This window comes from Syngnathus typhle, linkage group LG14 (genome assembly GCF_033458585.1).
Source record: "Syngnathus typhle isolate RoL2023-S1 ecotype Sweden linkage group LG14, RoL_Styp_1.0, whole genome shotgun sequence".
Classification (NCBI taxonomy): domain Eukaryota; kingdom Metazoa; phylum Chordata; class Actinopteri; order Syngnathiformes; family Syngnathidae; genus Syngnathus; species Syngnathus typhle.
In genome coordinates, this window is record NC_083751.1 from 7,509,902 (window position 1) to 7,527,599 (window position 17,698).

General features: G+C 40.0%; 2 protein-coding genes across 2 annotated transcripts; both read left to right on the top strand.

Annotated features, from left to right (window-relative positions):
- Positions 1-1,303: 1,303 nt before the first annotated feature.
- zranb2 (zinc finger, RAN-binding domain containing 2) lies at positions 1,304-5,408 on the top strand. Its single transcript, XM_061297822.1, has 10 exons — positions 1,304-1,464; positions 2,036-2,088; positions 2,363-2,471; positions 2,559-2,641; positions 2,725-2,801; positions 3,057-3,227; positions 3,334-3,494; positions 3,941-4,000; positions 4,437-4,586; positions 4,770-5,408. The coding sequence occupies exons 1-10, from the start codon at positions 1,409-1,411 to the stop codon at positions 4,831-4,833; spliced, it is 984 nt and encodes a 327-aa protein (XP_061153806.1). The 5' UTR covers positions 1,304-1,408; the 3' UTR covers positions 4,834-5,408.
- A 440-nt stretch (positions 5,409-5,848) lies between these two features.
- On the top strand, positions 5,849-11,303 carry ptger3 (prostaglandin E receptor 3 (subtype EP3)). The gene is made up of 2 exons (XM_061298315.1): positions 5,849-6,789; positions 8,625-11,303. Exons 1-2 carry the CDS (start codon positions 5,935-5,937, stop codon positions 8,955-8,957), a joined length of 1,188 nt encoding a protein of 395 aa, XP_061154299.1. The 5' UTR covers positions 5,849-5,934; the 3' UTR covers positions 8,958-11,303.
- The last annotated feature ends 6,395 nt before the right edge of the window (positions 11,304-17,698 follow it).

Here is a 17,698-nt window from a genome sequence, read left to right on the forward strand (position 1 = left end):
GTTGTAAACAGAAGAGGAAAGGCGGTGCAGAAAGAGAAAGGGACAAAAAAAAGGCCCTGGAGGTGGACGTTGACAAATGCAGAAAGGTTACAAATTTATTCAGCTCACCACGGTGCCATTAAAAACTGTGTGTGCCTGCGCTTGTATGCATAGTTTGCATGTGTTGTGTGCATATGTACCGCTGCCATGTAATAAGGATATTTTGATTTATTGTTAGATATAGTTCTAGTTGATTTTGTAAATCAAAGAGTCATTGGTTATTCTTTCTTACAGGCACATTCCTCTAAACTTTGTAACTGGCCCTGACTAAATAAATATTAAAATATATTTCCTATGCAAAGGTGGAAATATTGCCAGTTTTGGTGCTTCAGACAGTCGGCCCATATCATTCTTTTGATATTGATTAAATGAGCTATTGTCGATAATATAATTATTATGCTGGTTGTTGACTATACTGGCAAGACATTAGATATTATTTGATTTGATCATTATTTGGTTTGAAAAATGAAAACAGAAATATTGACTTGTACTTGCCATATTGTTAATATACTGTTTCTTTACATGATCATGACAGTGTATTTCATATTTTGCTTCCAAATATTTGGTGGGTGAACCCCTCCACAGCTGAGTTTTGGAAATGTCCAGGACTAAAAATATTCAGGATGAGTGTTTTTGTGATTATGCTTATATAGGAGTGTGTATTTGTTTTGAATCAGCCAAAAACATACTATTGTGTGTGCATGTGTGTGCGCACAGATGCGTTTTGCTTGTGCCCATGCATTTAAGTGTGCATGCACGTGTGGGCAAGACCAGGGTGGCCTGGTTACATAACTGACTCCTGGCCTGAAAAAAAACTCCCAGGCCCTGCTGTCAATTACTTATTTTATAATTTTCTATTAAAACGTCTCGTCACGTGATGAGCCTTCTTTCCGTCCCTTTAATATCAACTCTATATTCAAATTGTATTAGAGTAGTATATAATGAAAAGAGATTACCCAGAGGGGAAACAGTGTTCAACAGTGTTAACCTGTATTTTCAATTAATATATATTGATTGTCCCAAAATGCAAAAATCAGTGACGTCTGTAGCGCTCTGACAATGATGCATTCAAATATTCTAGCTGTTCCTATTGTGTTGGTTAAATGTGCACCTTTTTGCCTTTGACTCCGATTCAAATACCAGATCATCGAATACATCTCAATATCAAATATTTATTTGTGTGAAAACGACACTGAATATTTCTAAACTGTAAGTTGACGCCGTATATTGTAAGATGAGCGAGACGATAGCAAAGTGGGCAGCGGCATTTGAATGCACCATTGGGGGTGGGCGGCTCTGTTCAACCACGTAGAGCACATTTTGGCTAGCAAGAGCAACTGAGCCACTCGGCGTTTCACCACGAATCGTCATGTCGGGCAAGAGCTTTCGAGTAAGCGACGGGGATTGGATATGTCCAGATAAAAAGTAAGTGATCGTACAAAATGAGATGATCGTAGATTATTTGGAAATGTTGATCTTTTTTATTTAAAGGGTCGAGTCTGGAAGCAGCTGCAGGTCAACTTTGTTTCGCTTACTAGGCCCTCCATCGTGAGCTACAAAGTAGCCAGCAATCAGTATCATTTTTATTATTTCGCCAAAAAGCTGAAAAACAAATCAAGAAGATTGAGCTTTGATATACAGTGATATAAAGAATTTAATTTTCGGCTATTGTATATGTGTGTGCTGACTGGCTGCGAGCTAACGAGGTGGCTAACGTTAGCTTTTTTCGAAGTGCCTCGATTATAGTGATCGTGGGTCGTGCTTTTTCCCTTCTTGGCGTGGAGGACAACTTGTTATATGTATTTCAACGATGGTCATAATTATCAGTACGTAGTTACGATATATTACTAGCGTCTCAAGGAGCGGACAGCTGCAGGTTCTATTACTTGGCTCTCCGGCATGATGGGAACTGTGTCACGGTGCTGCACAAAGTCAAAGCAGACACACGCTCTGTGTGCGATTATTTGCTTACTTATGTAATGATTTTCTTTTCTAGATGTGGAAATGTGAATTTTGCAAGGCGAACAAGTTGTAATAGATGTGGAAGAGGTGAGTCTGCGATCAAATTAATGTTTACTCTATAAGGTTGTTGTCCAAGCACTTTTTCAAAGCACATTTTGCACGACCAGCATTTACACACCTTGATTTATTTATTGTAAGATTGGGGTCTGCTTTAAATTCAAATTCTATTTGAATGGCAACAGGTAAGTAGAGTACACAGGTTAATTGTACCTTCTGCCATCTAGTGGAAGAACATTTAATTGCTCCGCATGTCACTGGGATACATGCATGAACAAATACTTTTTTCTTCTGGGGTGGGTAGACAAGACCACAGAGGCCAAGATGATGAAAGCAGGAGGAACCGAGATTGGGAAAACTCTGGCTGAGAAGAGTAGAGGACTGTTTAGTGCTAACGATTGGCAATGTAAAACGTAAGTGTAAACTCAAATTGTGACCCGCATTCCTATTCAGTCTATTTTATATTCTTCTTTATTGTCCTCTCTCTTGCACTAATCCAGATGTGGAAACGTTAACTGGGCGAGGCGGTCAGAGTGCAACATGTGTAACACTCCCAAATACGCCAAGCTTGAAGAAAGGACAGGTAATTTAGAAAAGAATGTGCAACGTTGTAATATCTGCTCAATTATGTAACCTCTCATTCATGTCTATCCAACACAATTTCAGGTTATGGTGGCGGTTTTAATGAAAGGGAAAATGTGGAATATATTGAGCGAGAGGAATCCGATGGTGAATATGATGAGGTGCGCCGCGCCGTGTGCTGCTTTGGCGTAAATGAGTGTGCATGTGTTCAATGTAATCATGTCGCATTACCATTTTTAGGAACAATAAAATGCGACTTCTAAATTAGTTTATAAAAACATGATGGATTTATTTTTTTCACGTTCATGGCGTATATTGAAATTTACAATCTACTTCGCTACCAAAGAAGCGAGAAATGCTGTGAGGTTGTCAAAAAATCGTTTTCTGCCATTAAGTTGATTTGATTTATGTCACAGTTTGGTAGGAAAAAGAAAAAGTATCGTGGGAAGAGCGAGAGCAAGACGTCTTCCTCAAAAGGAAGTGAAAAGAAGGAAGTAGGGAAGAAGCCTCCGCCGCCACCGCCGCAGGAGGATGAAGAGGAGGAGGACGATGATGAAGACGGTGACCTGTCCAAATACAAACTGGATGTGAGCGCACGCCATGATGTGAAAAAAGATCAAGCAAGCGGTAGCGCTTTTGAAAGCATTTCGTGCAATCTTGGAGGAAGTGTGATGTTGAGAACTTGCCATCCAGGATGACGAGGATGATGACGAAGACGGCGACCTGTCAAAGTACGACCTGGACGCCAGCGATGAGGAAAAGCAGCAGCCGGCGAAAAGGGGCAGCCGCTCGGGCTCGTCTCGCTCCCGCTCATCCTCACGCTCATCCGGCTCCAGTTCTCGGTCGAGGTCCAGGTAAACGGGTGCAGGTCAAGGGTAACGCCAGGCAAAATGTCAGTATCAGCTCTCCACTCAGATCTCCATACTTTCCCTGTTGCTGTTTTCTGTTTTGCCGTTTGTGTTGATTGTGGTTAAGAGCCTCTCCTATCGTGTTGTAAAGACAGCGTAAACTCAATGAGCCCTCGTAATTCTGTACCAAGAGAACCATTTTTAAATTTGACTTGGAGAATCCATTCACAAACTGCCATTCACTTGCTAAAACAGCAGGTGGTGCTATAACTCTTTTTTGAAGGGTAATGCGAGGCATTAACTGCAAATTGTGGCTTCATTCAAATTAGTGACTATATAGGGTCTTTTTGTTTGATTATCACAGTGTACCACAATGTTGGGTGCATTTAAAAAAAAAAAAATAATATTGGAGAAAAAATATTGGAGAGTATTTGTGTCTTTTTGTCTTTCAGATCCGGTTCTAGGAGCTCCTCTAGTTCCCGATCCGGATCTCGCTCAAGGTCCCGCTCCAGGTGAATGAGGTGACATGCACTCTCTCCCCGCAGAGAGTGTTTGTATGAGCCCCAAGGCTTCGCAAACAGAGTTGTAACAGAGTTATTTATGGCTGCACTGGGATTAGTTGTAGCAACACATTATACATAATATAGGCAGATTTATCTACATACAATCTGGCCCCAATGTGCTTATAAATTGTAATTTGGCCTCGGTTGAAAATTATGCTTTTCGACCACCGGAAGTGCTCACATGTTCTTAGTATCTTTTGAATGGCATTAATATGAGCCTGCTTGTTGGGTTACATTGCAGTTTAATGATATTCAACGGCATTACTAAAGTGATACTAAGCTGTACATTTTTTCAAGTCATAAAGCTTGTACTCTGAGGCTTCATCCTAGTACTGAACTTTCCAAAACCCTACTGACCTTGGTGCTTGGTTTATCCCTACAAAAGATCCAGCTCCAGGTCTGGAAAGGGCTCCTCACCCCGGAAGAGGTCCGCCAGCCCGCCTTCCTCACCTGAGGCGGGGCAGAAGCGCAGTCGCTCCAGGTCGTCATCTGGAGGGAGAAAACGGAGGCGCTCTCGATCCCGTTCGTCCGAAAGGTTTGGGTTTAAAGTGGAATACCACAGCGGCACTCACTATTTATGGCCTCGCTCACGACCTTGTCGTGCTGGTTTTTCGATGCTCTGAACTTGACTTGATGCATTACAGGCACGCTGAGCTGAATGTTGATGACAATCGATGCTAACGACTCTCTCCCTTCCCATCATGTTGTGTGCTTTCAGGCGCAGCAACCAGTCCTCCGGCTCCTCCCATTCTGGCTCGAGTTCTAAAAAGAAAAAAAAATAATTTCAGTGCCTTGTTGAAATGAACCTCAGTGCAAGTGCATGTTGTCATGAGAGAAACAACCACATCCATACAGTACGGTGTTCACCACCCCCCCTACCTTCTATACACACTCGCACACACATTGCAGTAGAAACTCATATAATATTTCATCTCAATCTCTGCCCAACTTGTGACAGGTGTCTACCAATACATACATGGTCATTTAACAATGTCAATGTTGGTAGCAGTATTTCTCTTGATCGTTGGGACGCTTTAAAATTTCCATTGGGGCAGTCCGTTTAAAATGTAAATGCATCTCTTTAGGAAAAAGTACACAGTACAAAGTTTTTGTTTTGAAGGTAAGTATTTCAAAGTGTTTATCCACAAATGGCACAAATTTCATTGGTAGTTTTCATTTGATTAAACTTTTGTCATATATGTATACTGGAGGGAAGACCAGATTTGAGTAACAAATTCCCCAGATTAGTTTTCCAAGACTTTTTTTTAGTACAGTATGTTATGACAATTCATTCTTTATATATAGTACTATACATGTTAAATAACTGTACGTGTGTAAATAAAGTCTTGTCAACATATTTCCTTGTCATTTGTCTGAAGATATACAGCATTTAAAATAATAAAATGTTCTCTACATGTTTATTTTGTCTACAATGTTAAATAGTCGAGCTTGTAACCAAAAATCAAACCTGCACTTTGAGTTGTTCAAACGATTAGATTTGATATAGATTCTGTTAAGCTTTTTTTTTTCACGCGTTTAAAATATCTATTTGATATCATTGAGCGCAACCCCATTTGAACGATCCTCCCAGAAAAATAGCATATTAGTGACAACCATCTGTCTGGAGGCAATCGGGAAGTTCGAAAGTCATGAAACAACAAATTAATCACAAACGTCAGTGAAACTCGAGCCATTTTTTTAAAAAATTATTATTCTGGGGAGGCACTAGACCTCCCCGCTGGTCCCGCCTCCGGCGCGTAAAAGGACTGTCGGGCGCTTTTACGCGCAGAGGCGCGCAGCTCAGTATTGTGGCGCTCGGAAGGGATGGTGAGCGCACGTACGGCTTGTGTGATTTGTCTCCGTTTCTCAGTGCGTCCGAAAGGATGACTTCGGACAATTGTGACCTTCTGGAGGGCTCCCAAAGCAGAACTGGGGCCATGCTGACGTCCAATGTCACCAAGTCAGCAGGGGATGAAAACGCCACCAGGACGGATTCCGACTGTAGTTACGTGTCGGTTGTATTTCCCATAACCATGATGGCCACGGGCATGGTGGGTAATTCTCTGGCTCTAATCCTGGTCTACATATCCTACCGGAAAAAGGAGAACAGAAGGAAGAAGTCCTTCTTGCTTTGCATTGGGTCTTTGGCGCTGACGGACCTGTTCGGCCAGCTCCTAACGAGTCCGATTGTGATCTCGGTTTATCGCGCCGACCTAAGATGGGAGCGCATCGACTCATCGGGCAACCTGTGCGCCTTTTTCGGAGTGTGCATGACCACTTTCGGCCTGTGCGCACTGTTCATGGCCAGCGCCATGGCTATCGAGAGGGCCACGGCCATCACCAACCCGCACTGGTACTCCAACCACATGAAGACCAGCGTGACCAAGCAGACTTTGGTGGTCATCTGGTGCCTGGTGTTGCTCTTCGCTCTCCTGCCTGTTGCAGGGGTGGGCAAGTACACACGTCAGTGGCCCGGCACCTGGTGCTTTATCAGCACCGGGGACAGAGAAGTGCCCGGCAATATATTTTTTTCCTTCACTTTTGCCTTACTGGGGATTTTCTCGTTGCTTGTCACTGTGTCCTGCAACGTGGTGACCATCCGGGGCCTGATTATTCGCTGCAAAAACAAATCTGGCACGTCTCAGGCCTCCAAACACTGGGAAAGACTCACCACAGAGACCGTCATTCAACTCATGGGGATTATGTGCGTCCTGCTTGTTTGCTGGTCTCCTCTACTGGTATGTTATCAGTGCTCCTGTTGAGTATTTCTTAACCCTCAAAGAGCAAAGCCACATGTTGTAAAAAATGCTAAAAATAAATCATTTTCAAATCTTAAGGTCTGTAAAATGCAGCTTGATGTGTGCTTGCATGGGTGTGCACACTTTTATTAACATTAGGCGGTGTTTCAACTTAACCAACCACATTCAAAGTCATGGTAAAAGGGAGAGAGCACACTTTTTAAACTAAGTTTCTTGACATTTTTCGAATCACGTTCTTCAGCCCAAGACTAATTGGTCTGCAGAGAGCTTCCACAGCTTCAGAGGGACATTATTTATCAGTCAGGAGCAGTGTAAAATGTCCAAGGCAGAAAATATTCACTGGAACACAGTGATGGCAGTCATCTTTTGGAGAAATCATGACACAGTGAAGACTAACTGGAAGTGGCTAAAACTGATTAGAGACCAACAGGAACACTAAAGGATCTGCAGAAATCTCTGGAAAACACTGGCTGTTTGTGGTTACTCAAAAAACTCCCATCTTTTTGTGTCTTTGGTTATGGAGTGCACGGGGAGCAGTTAATATTTACTACACCTAATCGTTATATTCTGACGATTGTGTGTACGATTTTCTTAAGGTGCAGTGAGGTATAAACCATTGTGACATTCTATTATATTGTCATCTGCAAAAATCAACACAAACCTGTATGTGTACACACACACACACACACACACACAGCCGTCAGTCCCTGGAGATGCTTCATCTCCTTCGGCGGCACACTAACGAGAGCAGACACCACAGTGTTCTGTTTGATCTCACACTAGCCGGAGAAAGGTGTCCATTTATCTGCCTCAAATTAGCAAGCCAAGTAGCAATGATTGCACTTGATGTGTACCTTTAAAGGTGCTGAAAATGTTCTTCCAAATGGACAGGCTGTACTTTTCATTTCTTTCCATTGCCAGGCCTTGAGTAAATGCCCTGCCGCCCCCGTGACCCCTGCCGAAACACTCCTGCTCTCCATTAAGGTCCAATGCACTTAGCTGAGATCTGTTTCAGGGGTCTGCTACATGTGCTGTGAGGGCACGCATTGTCAATCACATGTAATTGTCCGGGCAAGGACGTTATTACAAAACATTGTCATTGTAATCTTGGTATCAAAAGAGGCAGCAAATTTGTAACTCATAGAATTATTGCTACATGCATTTTGTTTGATTACATTCTGGTTATTTGAAAACTGCACATGAATACTGGGAGACTCATTTTTTGTTTTTGGGGTTACTTCCCCAGACTTATTAGAAGGTGAAATGTATGCCCTAGCAGGGGTGTCAAACTCATCGTAGTCATAGTTTCCCTTGAAGGGCCATTATGATTGTCAACATTTTCTATATACAACAAAGTAGTTTTGAAATCAGAGACGAGTAAAAACTGCTCAAATATGTTAAAAACACAAATTGCAAGCAATATCTTTATATTTTTTTAAAGTGGAAACAATTTGTTATTTTAGTAATGACACAAAACCGATGCAAAATCTGTCTCCGCCGGCCATATAAAATTATACGGAGGGCCGCATCTGGCCCCCAGACCTTGAGTTTGAGAGAGCTCTGCCGGTCCAAAAGATAAATTTCTTTCCCTCAATGCATCTGGTAATGTGTTCTGCATGATGAAGGCTCTCTTAATCAGTCATGTTGCATCATTATTACAGTTTGCAAATATGTTTCTGTAGATTTCTGAGTTGTCGCATTACATCAATGAAGATTAATGAGCCATTTCCCGAAGAAGCAGTGCAAGCGCAAGACATGAAAGTTACATTTCACCGATTGAATTAATCTCGTACTTAATCTTTCTCTCTCCACAGGTTTTGATGTTGAGGATGATCTCCACCCAGGTGTCCTCTCACGAATGCAATTCCTCAGCAGAGAGCTCCCACCCTTCCTCCGAGCGAGACGTCCAGTTGGACTGTAACTTCTTTCTGACCGCCATCCGCCTGGCCTCGCTCAATCAGATCCTGGACCCGTGGGTTTACCTGCTCCTTAGGGAAATCCTTTTTCGCAAATTCTGCTTGGTAGCCAATGCCGTCTCCAACTGCTCCATTGAGGATCACAAAGAGACCCAAACAGCTCTGGATGCACTTAATAAGAAGAATCAAGAAAGCTTTGAAAAGCCCCAAAGTAACAAAGGAGACTTTTGAATGAGGAAGATTTTCCCGTTTTATAAGACACTGAATGGAAATTAACAAAGTGAATAGTCTGCATGTGGAAGCATATTTTTCCTTGAAAAAGTCAACTGACCATCATCTGAATATATCCCAGGGCCTACCAAGAAGTATTTTTGTTACTTTTCAGTCATATCATTCCCAAGTAGTGACTCTAACTTGAATTGACGGATATTTCATTTGACATCACATTTTTTACAGTAAGATATAAACCGTTTACTATACAGGAATGTAACTATTTTTGATGAAAAGCAGAAAGAAAAATGGAATGTAAGAATATTTATTAATGATGAATGTAGTGGTAAATACTTTTTGGGACAAGAGCTTACAATGCTACCTATTGGATATCGCTGAATGTAAATTGTAAAACAAACACTGGCGCAGGTAGGATTTGTATTCCTTGGGGAGGGTGAGTGCAAGGGCAACTCAGAGGGTCCCCAAAAAAAGTTACAAGCCACCAAAAATCAGCAGAAAACTGTGATAAACATTTACCATACGTTCTGTGGAAATATGGCAAAAGAAAAACCAAAATGGAAATATATTATCTAACCTGGCACCTGGGGGGGGGGGGGTGCAGTGCCCTCACCCCAAGGCCCCCTCTAGCTCCGCCAGTGCACACAAATCAACAGATGTTTCACAGATGGTTGGCTTTAAGGCATCAATGCAGTATGTGAAATTCTATTATGTGTTGAGCTGCTTTTTTCCAAGAATTGTGAAGTTTGTTGTTTGTGCCAAACGTCGAACTGTTGCTCCGCTTGAGGGAAAGGCAACTGTTGCCATTTTATGTCATGTAGAGGTATATTTCTAATTTGAGTCGACATTTATTTATGATGTATTTATTTATTGCGGTATTTATTGGGAAAACTGCCATTTTCAGCATTGTCATTTAGGAAAATTGCAAACAAACTGTGCCTTCTCAGCGCAATTTTTGCTGGCCTATCATGTGCATACAATACAAAACAGCAGCTGTATGCTCATCAACCATTGTAAATTTCCCACTTGCATGCTCATCCACCCTAGCAAGAATGTTTCATAGCTTGACATAATCGCCCGATTCAGATGGGACAAACAATAGGATGAGTTAATGCATGAGTGATGAGCTTCACAGGTGACCTCTTGATCTTTGAACGTGAAGGTGTGTCTTAACAAGAAATCACCGCTTGGCGTAATTGATGCTGCACTAATTTGAAGTGCCGCTTTAAATTGAGCGCTTCAAGTCCAAGCACTCGTTCAATTGTCAATAAACACCTCTACATTTTTAATTGTCACATTTAACAACCAGACTCAACCAGCTTGCACATGATCCTGAGCCATGTTATTTGCATTTTACACCATCCACCTGCAAGAGTACAATAATTGCTGAAAAGCATCTACAGATATAGTAAACAATGTCTTAGTTTTAGATTCAAATTAATTTTGTGATTTTTTTTTAAATAAGAAAAAAATAAGAAAACAATTCTGTCGTTTCATTGTTTTTTTATTATATTTGTTTTGTTCATTTTTCTTTTTATCTGAAAAACAAAAAAGCATTGATTCTTGCTTGAACGCTCAATTATTCATCAGTGATCTACCATAAAAAAAACTGTAAGAAGACTAATGACACATTTATTATGGCATAAGAGTGACTGAGTAAAAGGATGTTTTCTCCAAATATTTATCCTTAATGAGTTTTCTGACCTTGTTCACAAATCTTGTGTGTGGCTTCAATAAAAGGTCATTAATATTGTTACTCTTTGTTTTCAGCTTTAATTGGCAGATACGTTTATTTGCGCAAAGTGAAGAACACTTTTGACTGGAAATGAAATACTGCTAATATGATATTTTTGATATGAGTGTCTGCTTACTGATCCCGTTAGAAGAAGCATTTAAGCGACATTGCGCCTTGCATGTTTGTCTTTGAAATAAAAATGGAGCGGTCACTTTTATATTCATACATTCGGCAAAGTTAATGTATTTCTGTGCACATACGATCTGTAAAATATGACATACATGTCTCACAAAGTCATCATATTATCCCACCAAAAGGCAAATAAATAAAAAAACATTCACTTTAAATATGTCGTTACTGACCCCTGAGACCCGATTCTCAGATGAGGGCTATTTACACATACATGCTGCAAGGTTGCTGTTCCAATTTTTTTAATGTCCAATGCTTCTATATTGAATATGAGTGTAAAATAGGAATGCTGTAATTATGCAACCTTTGGACAAGTCTATGCGCATTTTTGATTCATTTGTAGTTGCAATGTGACTTACTTTATGTGGTGCTGTAATGTTGTCAGTCCAAGTCAAGTTTAATAAAGGAGAGAAATTTGTTTAATATTTTTAACAGGTCTTTATTCCTCACTCTTGCCCCATAGTTATAGCATCGATTAGAAAATGCATAATAATGATATTGATAATAATAATAATCATCATCATAAATGTTTCTTTGGTTACATTCAACACGTTTGTTTACATCAACATCAAAAATATGTTCGGGTACATAATAAGTCATCTCTGGTTAAAATTAACTGTTGACCAGAGTAATGCTCAGATTTAGGAGTGTGGGTGTCATGTCTCGTCCCCAGTTTTGCTATGTGTCTAGGTTGCCATAGTTTCTGTTCGCGTCGCCCCTCCCTTCCTGTCTCACCTCAATCAATGTAACCGCGGTCATCTGCCTCGTGTTTCGTGTTTTGTATTTAGGTCCTGTCTGCCCCTCGCTCACCGTCGGATCATTGCATGTGTTACTGTCATGATGTCTGTTTGGGTCCTGTTCCTGTCTTTGGTAATGTTACCCTGTCTTTTTGTTCCACGTCTTTTACGGTCAGTCCTGTTGGTTTTGTTAGTAAGTCATGTCAGTTTGCCGAGTCTTTTTGAGTTTGCTCCAATAAACCCTGGTCCAAGCTGCACTTGGTCGACCTGCTCCATTTCCACACTCCGAATTGTGACAGTGGGTGGAGAATAGAAAAAGTTGGGAACCACTGAACTAAAGTAAGAATAGGGAAGGGAACAAAATCATTTGACATTAAACATACTTTTATATAATGTTTTTATTATGATTCACATCTTGTATATTTACTTAAATCATGGAATAACAGAAGCTTTCTGAGGTCAGCTCCTTTTAATGGTTTAACCTTTCTTGTGTTGTCTGTTTCTGCAGCAGCTCAGCAGATCAATATGCTTAAACCCAATGATCTTTTCACATGATGCACTGCAGCCCCCACAATGTCCTCACTGGCTCTTAACCCGAACTTGTTTTGGGTGTCATTAGGGTAGAATGAACTAACGTGGTTTGGAACTGGATCTGACAATGCCTTTTGGCGCTTTTATGCCCTTCTGACTCCTTGTTTGAGCATCACTCAATGATGGTGACCTTGAAGGAATCCAGTGCTGATGGTGTTATTGATGAGTAGGGATGGCAAGTTTCCTTTAGGGTTGTAAAATGGACTAGCGGGCTGGGATCCCAGAGGAGCTTCCAGACGAGCTCGGTGTGTGCGTGCAGCCTTGTGAAATCCCTGATGTGATTGATCAGCAGTGTGTTGGGCAGGCATCAGGAGGGCACTGATCCACAGCGAGTGACACTAAAGCGGCGACGTGTCTGAGACGCCATCTCACAGGAAGGGATGCGGCGAATAGATAATGGTTGGATAAATGCCACAAAAATGGCACCAACTTTATGGCCCGTGTATAATGAAGCTCTAATTGTATTATGCAGACAGGAAACAATGGCAAAGGTTAAAGGAAAAGGTTTTCTGTCTTGTAATCAGACTAAAATAATTATTTCTTCCTTGAGCAACACTGAAGTGGAAGCAGAAAATGTGAATGCTCTAAAGCAGTGCATGTATCCCATAGGTACCCGTTTTACATCAGCTATGTATGCTATGATCTACTCTAAGTTTTTTGATTTCATGCTTGGTGAGTGGAAAGACACCCCAGATTTGATATCCCGCAATGTTTGCCACTTGACAATTTTGAGTTACTGTTAAGACACAATATATTGGTTTGTTTAATTCCACTGGGGGAAAAAAAAAAAGCTTTTGATAATAATAATGTGGACAATGCCTGAAGTCTCACATCATTCAAAATTTTCATGTTTTCTGCCTGCACTGAATGAAGTTTTTTTTATTACTGAGTCAGGGGCCTGCCTGTGAGCAATACATTTTAGTGGGCACATTAAAAGCATCATCGTGTCAGTATTTATCACTTCACCTCTCAATAGGCTACCCAAAGTATATTACAAGAAAATGTATTGTGTGCTATATTAATAACATCATACAGTAAGATTGAAACCATATAAATGTAGGGATAAATTGAGGCTTTCTAGAGGGAAAGTTATAAAGTGAGATTTTTGGAGAGGAAATATAAAAGGTTATAACAAAGTGTTGCAAGTGACCTCATAATTTCGTCTTGGCTTTTTTTGTAGTCTGCTATTCTTCTTTACGCTCCATTATAAAAGTGCTTCTTCAAGAGCCACTCTGTAGAGCGGTCGTGACTTTAAGTCTTGTGACTTTAGATGTAATCAATTTAATGCGGCTTGACAGCATTCCATTAGCATGCTTTGAATGCACGTGAAAGCTTTGAAAGGGCAACATTTTGAAAACCATCAATCGAAAGTTTTGGAAGTATTTACCTTGGTTTTATTGTTTTTATACTACAAAAACATGGCAATGTACAGACTTTACATCCACTGTGTATTTGCTTCTACATCATTATTGCCAATTGATTCACGTACACAGTGTAGAAGCTGTGGTTGCAGAGTACAGAAATATTTTCTGTTCAGCAGGGTGGTCACCAGAGAAAAAGCTGTGCAATAAATCCATTAAAATCCACCATATAGTGGCAGTGATGGGATGTTGTTCAACACTATTGGATTACATTGTCTCAGCTATATCACTGTGTGATAAAAGATAATGAATCTGAGTTGGGGTAATATGTAAAGTTTGTTTACTCACCAACCGTGGTTTATAATAATCTTGCAATTGATTTGTGTTTTTCTTTTTTATCATTATTAGGACTAGGAGAATAGTTGCGGGTCTTTCCAAGATTCCTATCAGGCGCTAACTGGCTGTCTGTCACTGGTGCTCACTGTGGTCCAAACACAAACTAATGAAGCCATAAATCCGGAGGAAATCTGTTTAGAGGTCCAAAAAATACATCTGTCTGTATAGAGCTCTCCTCTTGGTGACTTACTCATGTTCATTAATGTTGTGTGTGCTGAGGGTGTACTGTGATGTTTGTACAGGTTGGCTTCATATGACTTGTCCTCCATCTGAAGACATGAAAATATTTATCGGAGATTTGGCATTTGGCTGTATCATGGCTCATGCAGAAACATCAAGAAGAAAAAAAGAAAAAGCAGCACAAATTGACAAAAGGTAAATCTGTCATGCTCTCATGCTAATGTATAATGATTGAAATATAACTGGACAATGCTAAAGTTGACACATCCAGGTTGCCTAATTGAAAAATAATACCAGATGGCTGGATTCTAATGAACCAAATCACAGATGCATTCTAAAACATATCATTTTGTAAGGCAAAAATTATTATTAATAACCAATCAGCAGTACAAAGCCAGACCAATGTCTGGCTCACCACGCAAGCCTTCTTCTGGTCACCTTTCTCTCACCTCTATTTAGGTCAGACCTTGGCAAGTTTACTCATTGTAATCCTCAATCTCTTCTGTGCAGGCCCTTATTTCCCTTGATAAGTGTCCTTGTGTTTAAAATTCATTGACTATATGCAACGTCTTCATCTGGTTTTCACACCGAGTGGAATATATTGGAGTGGTCAGCTCAGCTTCCAAGTTTCCCAAGATTCTTACCATGCACACCTTCTATACTGCAATGTTTTAAAACATACTCTTTCAGAATATAAATTGTAATACAGATCGCAGTGAATAGTTGTACTCTTGGGTATTTATGGCCAATTTAAGGGTATGAATATCTTTTCACTGCTCCCTTGTGGTAAGAGTAATACGCTTTCTCACATTTATCAAAGTAAGGCTTGGAGTTATGATTAAAGCAAACAAAACACATCCCCTCTTTCCCTTTTTTTATTCCCTTGATGTTTCTTCCTCAAAACACCACTTTGCATTCTTGTTTTAGAGCACCGGTATCCAGATATGGCCCACCACATCTTTTTATGTGGCCCGCAAAGACAAATTGTGCATCGAATTCGTGTGTCATTACTAGAATTGCAAATTGTCTTCACTTTTAATATCTTCTTTTTTTAAATATTTGACCATTTTACTGTATATAATATGAGGTGCTCATACATTGATTTGGGTTGACAGTCATAATGGCCCTCCGAAAGAAGCTATGACTACAATGCGGCCCGCCAAAAAAATGACTTTGACACCCCTGTTTTAGAGTGCAGTTTAAGAAGGGATTTTTTTCTCCTGGTATGCTTCATTCATAATAGTAAATAAAATTTAAGATTTAATTACCTCTCAGGAAACTGAGAAGGAATTGGAAGCACGTTGCTAAGGTAACAGCAGTGATGCTGACAAATCTTGTGTACCGCTGAGTAAAACTGTGTAAATTGACGCGATATAACAATGATGACTAACAAATGATGATGAAAATAAGATAGACATGATGAGTGCCATTGTAGCCCCCACATTGCTCAAATAAAGCGGTCAAAAGACGGTTGCCATGGTTTAGGTGGTGAATACGACAGCAGCCTGTGGTGCACTTGCAAAGCAAGCTCCACGGTGTAAAGTGGATTTGCTGCAGACTAACAAACAGGCTGTCTGTGATAATGAGGGTTATATTGAATTTTATCGAAGTTGCAAAATAAAGCGGGAAGGGAGTTGTAATCTTCTAATTGTGCTAAATGAAACAAAGCAGGAAAGTAATGAATGCATATTTCATCTTTAAACTTCCTTAGACAGTATGTAAACTTCTAAGTGGTGTTTGATTGATGGAATCATTAGGGTTCATCCTTTGGGATAGTCTATTCATAAGTTTTTTTCTTTAACATCGTTTATTTTCAAAGTGACGCTAGGGCTTAACATTCCTCTCTATTGAATAAAGAAAACAAAGTATGCACCCACCGGCTTGCCTCATTTAAATCCACTTATAAATACAATGGTAACACATTTTGAAAACGGCTCCCTGTTTGACATTAAGAGGAAAAATAAAACAGCATTCCACACTTCCGAGGACAACTTTTGACTTAGCCTCTACTAAATATGGTATTGCTGCAGTGACGTCTATATTCAATCCACTGAATGTTTATTTCCGCTGCTTAAAATTCTGAACGATTTGGTGTCATTCAGTGTGTTTACCATCTTTGTAAACAGCTCAGGGTGAATTTTGCCTCCTTCAGGCTGCTGGGCTCCACTCAAACACCAACAGGCTAAATTCAACCACTTACTGTGCATCCATTTAATACAAATCAGCACTGGTTCCGGGAGTGATTCATTTTCAGATTGCAGACTGAGTGCGTAAATGAGATGGCTAGTCTTTGTTTTCGGAATGAAACAGCAAATAATAGTGAGAGCACAATTCAGACCTTGTATCAAAAAGAGAATGCCTAGGATCAAATAGATAATCTATTGCTTTTACTTTTTAAATGGTAAATTTGTTTTTTCCAATCTCAGTAATGACCGATTTGTTTGTTGTACACATATACATATGATATCGTATATGTAATCGGTCTCTCTTCCATAATTGACTTTCCCTCCGGGTGTAATGAGTTTGCCAATATTGCGAATAGCACCTTGCAAGCACAGAACAGCCGCAGCCAATCTTTGTTTCTTTTGTAGGGGAAGGATGTTGAATGAGTATTGAGCTGAGGTGTGGCCAGGGGTAGTGGAAATTTCTACCAAAACTGGAGAAAACCAAAATCCGGGATGATAAAGCAATCTTTCACATCGTGATCTTAAGTTCTTTTTAACCTCTCAAACTCATTGAGGCAGATTCACCTTATCACCAATGAACAATCAATTCACAGTCATCAACAGGATTTTTAGTAACAACCAGGAATATACCAAAGTGGATTACAAGTAGATTAAAACGTAATGAACTATTACTGGAGCGCCCTGAAGCAAAAAGGTTGTAATGACTGCCACAAATTGAGAGAACAACTAAATACTTGATAATTGCATGAGGTTTCAGCAGAGAACTGAAATTATTCACAGATTTTTTTTTTTTTTAAATAAACTTTTTATTTAGATTGCTTCATGCACTGGTAGCACAGTGGTAAATGCTGCATGAATCTAACATGCATATTTTGAAGTGAAGAAGAAACCCGCAATACCTACAGAAAAAACATTCAGGCACAGGAAGAACTCAACCATATTTTTTCTGCAATTCTGAAGTCCTTTGGATGATTTGAAGCTCTCTACTAATTAGGTAGACATGGCATATGTATGATTTGAACCCCTGACATTATGGATCTATAATTTAGTATCTGGTATAGTCCTGCTTAAACCAGAAATATTTTCTGTCAAGGAGCTCATTTTGCATTTGGGCATCCATCTTTCCCCAAGCAGCATTATCATACAACAACAACTGTGCCTGTGCACACAAACTATAATGAAGAATCCTTTTAATTACAGGTCCAGTCAATTTATCATAGCCAGTAATGAATTTTATTGGGCATGTGCTCAGACTAGACACAAGAGCAGGGCTTCTTAAGCTTTTTAACCTTGGGGCCCATTTCTATTTTTGGGGTTAGATACCTGTCCATGATTTTTCAAATCTACTGTTCTTTTATGTAAATCTGAC

Coding starts and splice junctions, on each gene's coding strand:
- ptger3 (XM_061298315.1), top strand. CDS start 5,935: ATGACTTCGGACAATTGTGACCTTCTGGAGGGCTCCCAAAGCAGAACT. Junction 6,790..8,624: donor TTTGCTGGTCTCCTCTACTG/GTATGTTATCAG, acceptor CTCTCTCCACAG/GTTTTGATGTTGAGGATGAT.
- zranb2 (XM_061297822.1), top strand. CDS start 1,409: ATGTCGGGCAAGAGCTTTCGAGTAAGCGACGGGGATTGGATATGTCCA. Junction 3,228..3,333: donor TGTCCAAATACAAACTGGAT/GTGAGCGCACGC, acceptor CTTGCCATCCAG/GATGACGAGGATGATGACGA. Junction 4,001..4,436: donor CGCTCAAGGTCCCGCTCCAG/GTGAATGAGGTG, acceptor TCCCTACAAAAG/ATCCAGCTCCAGGTCTGGAA.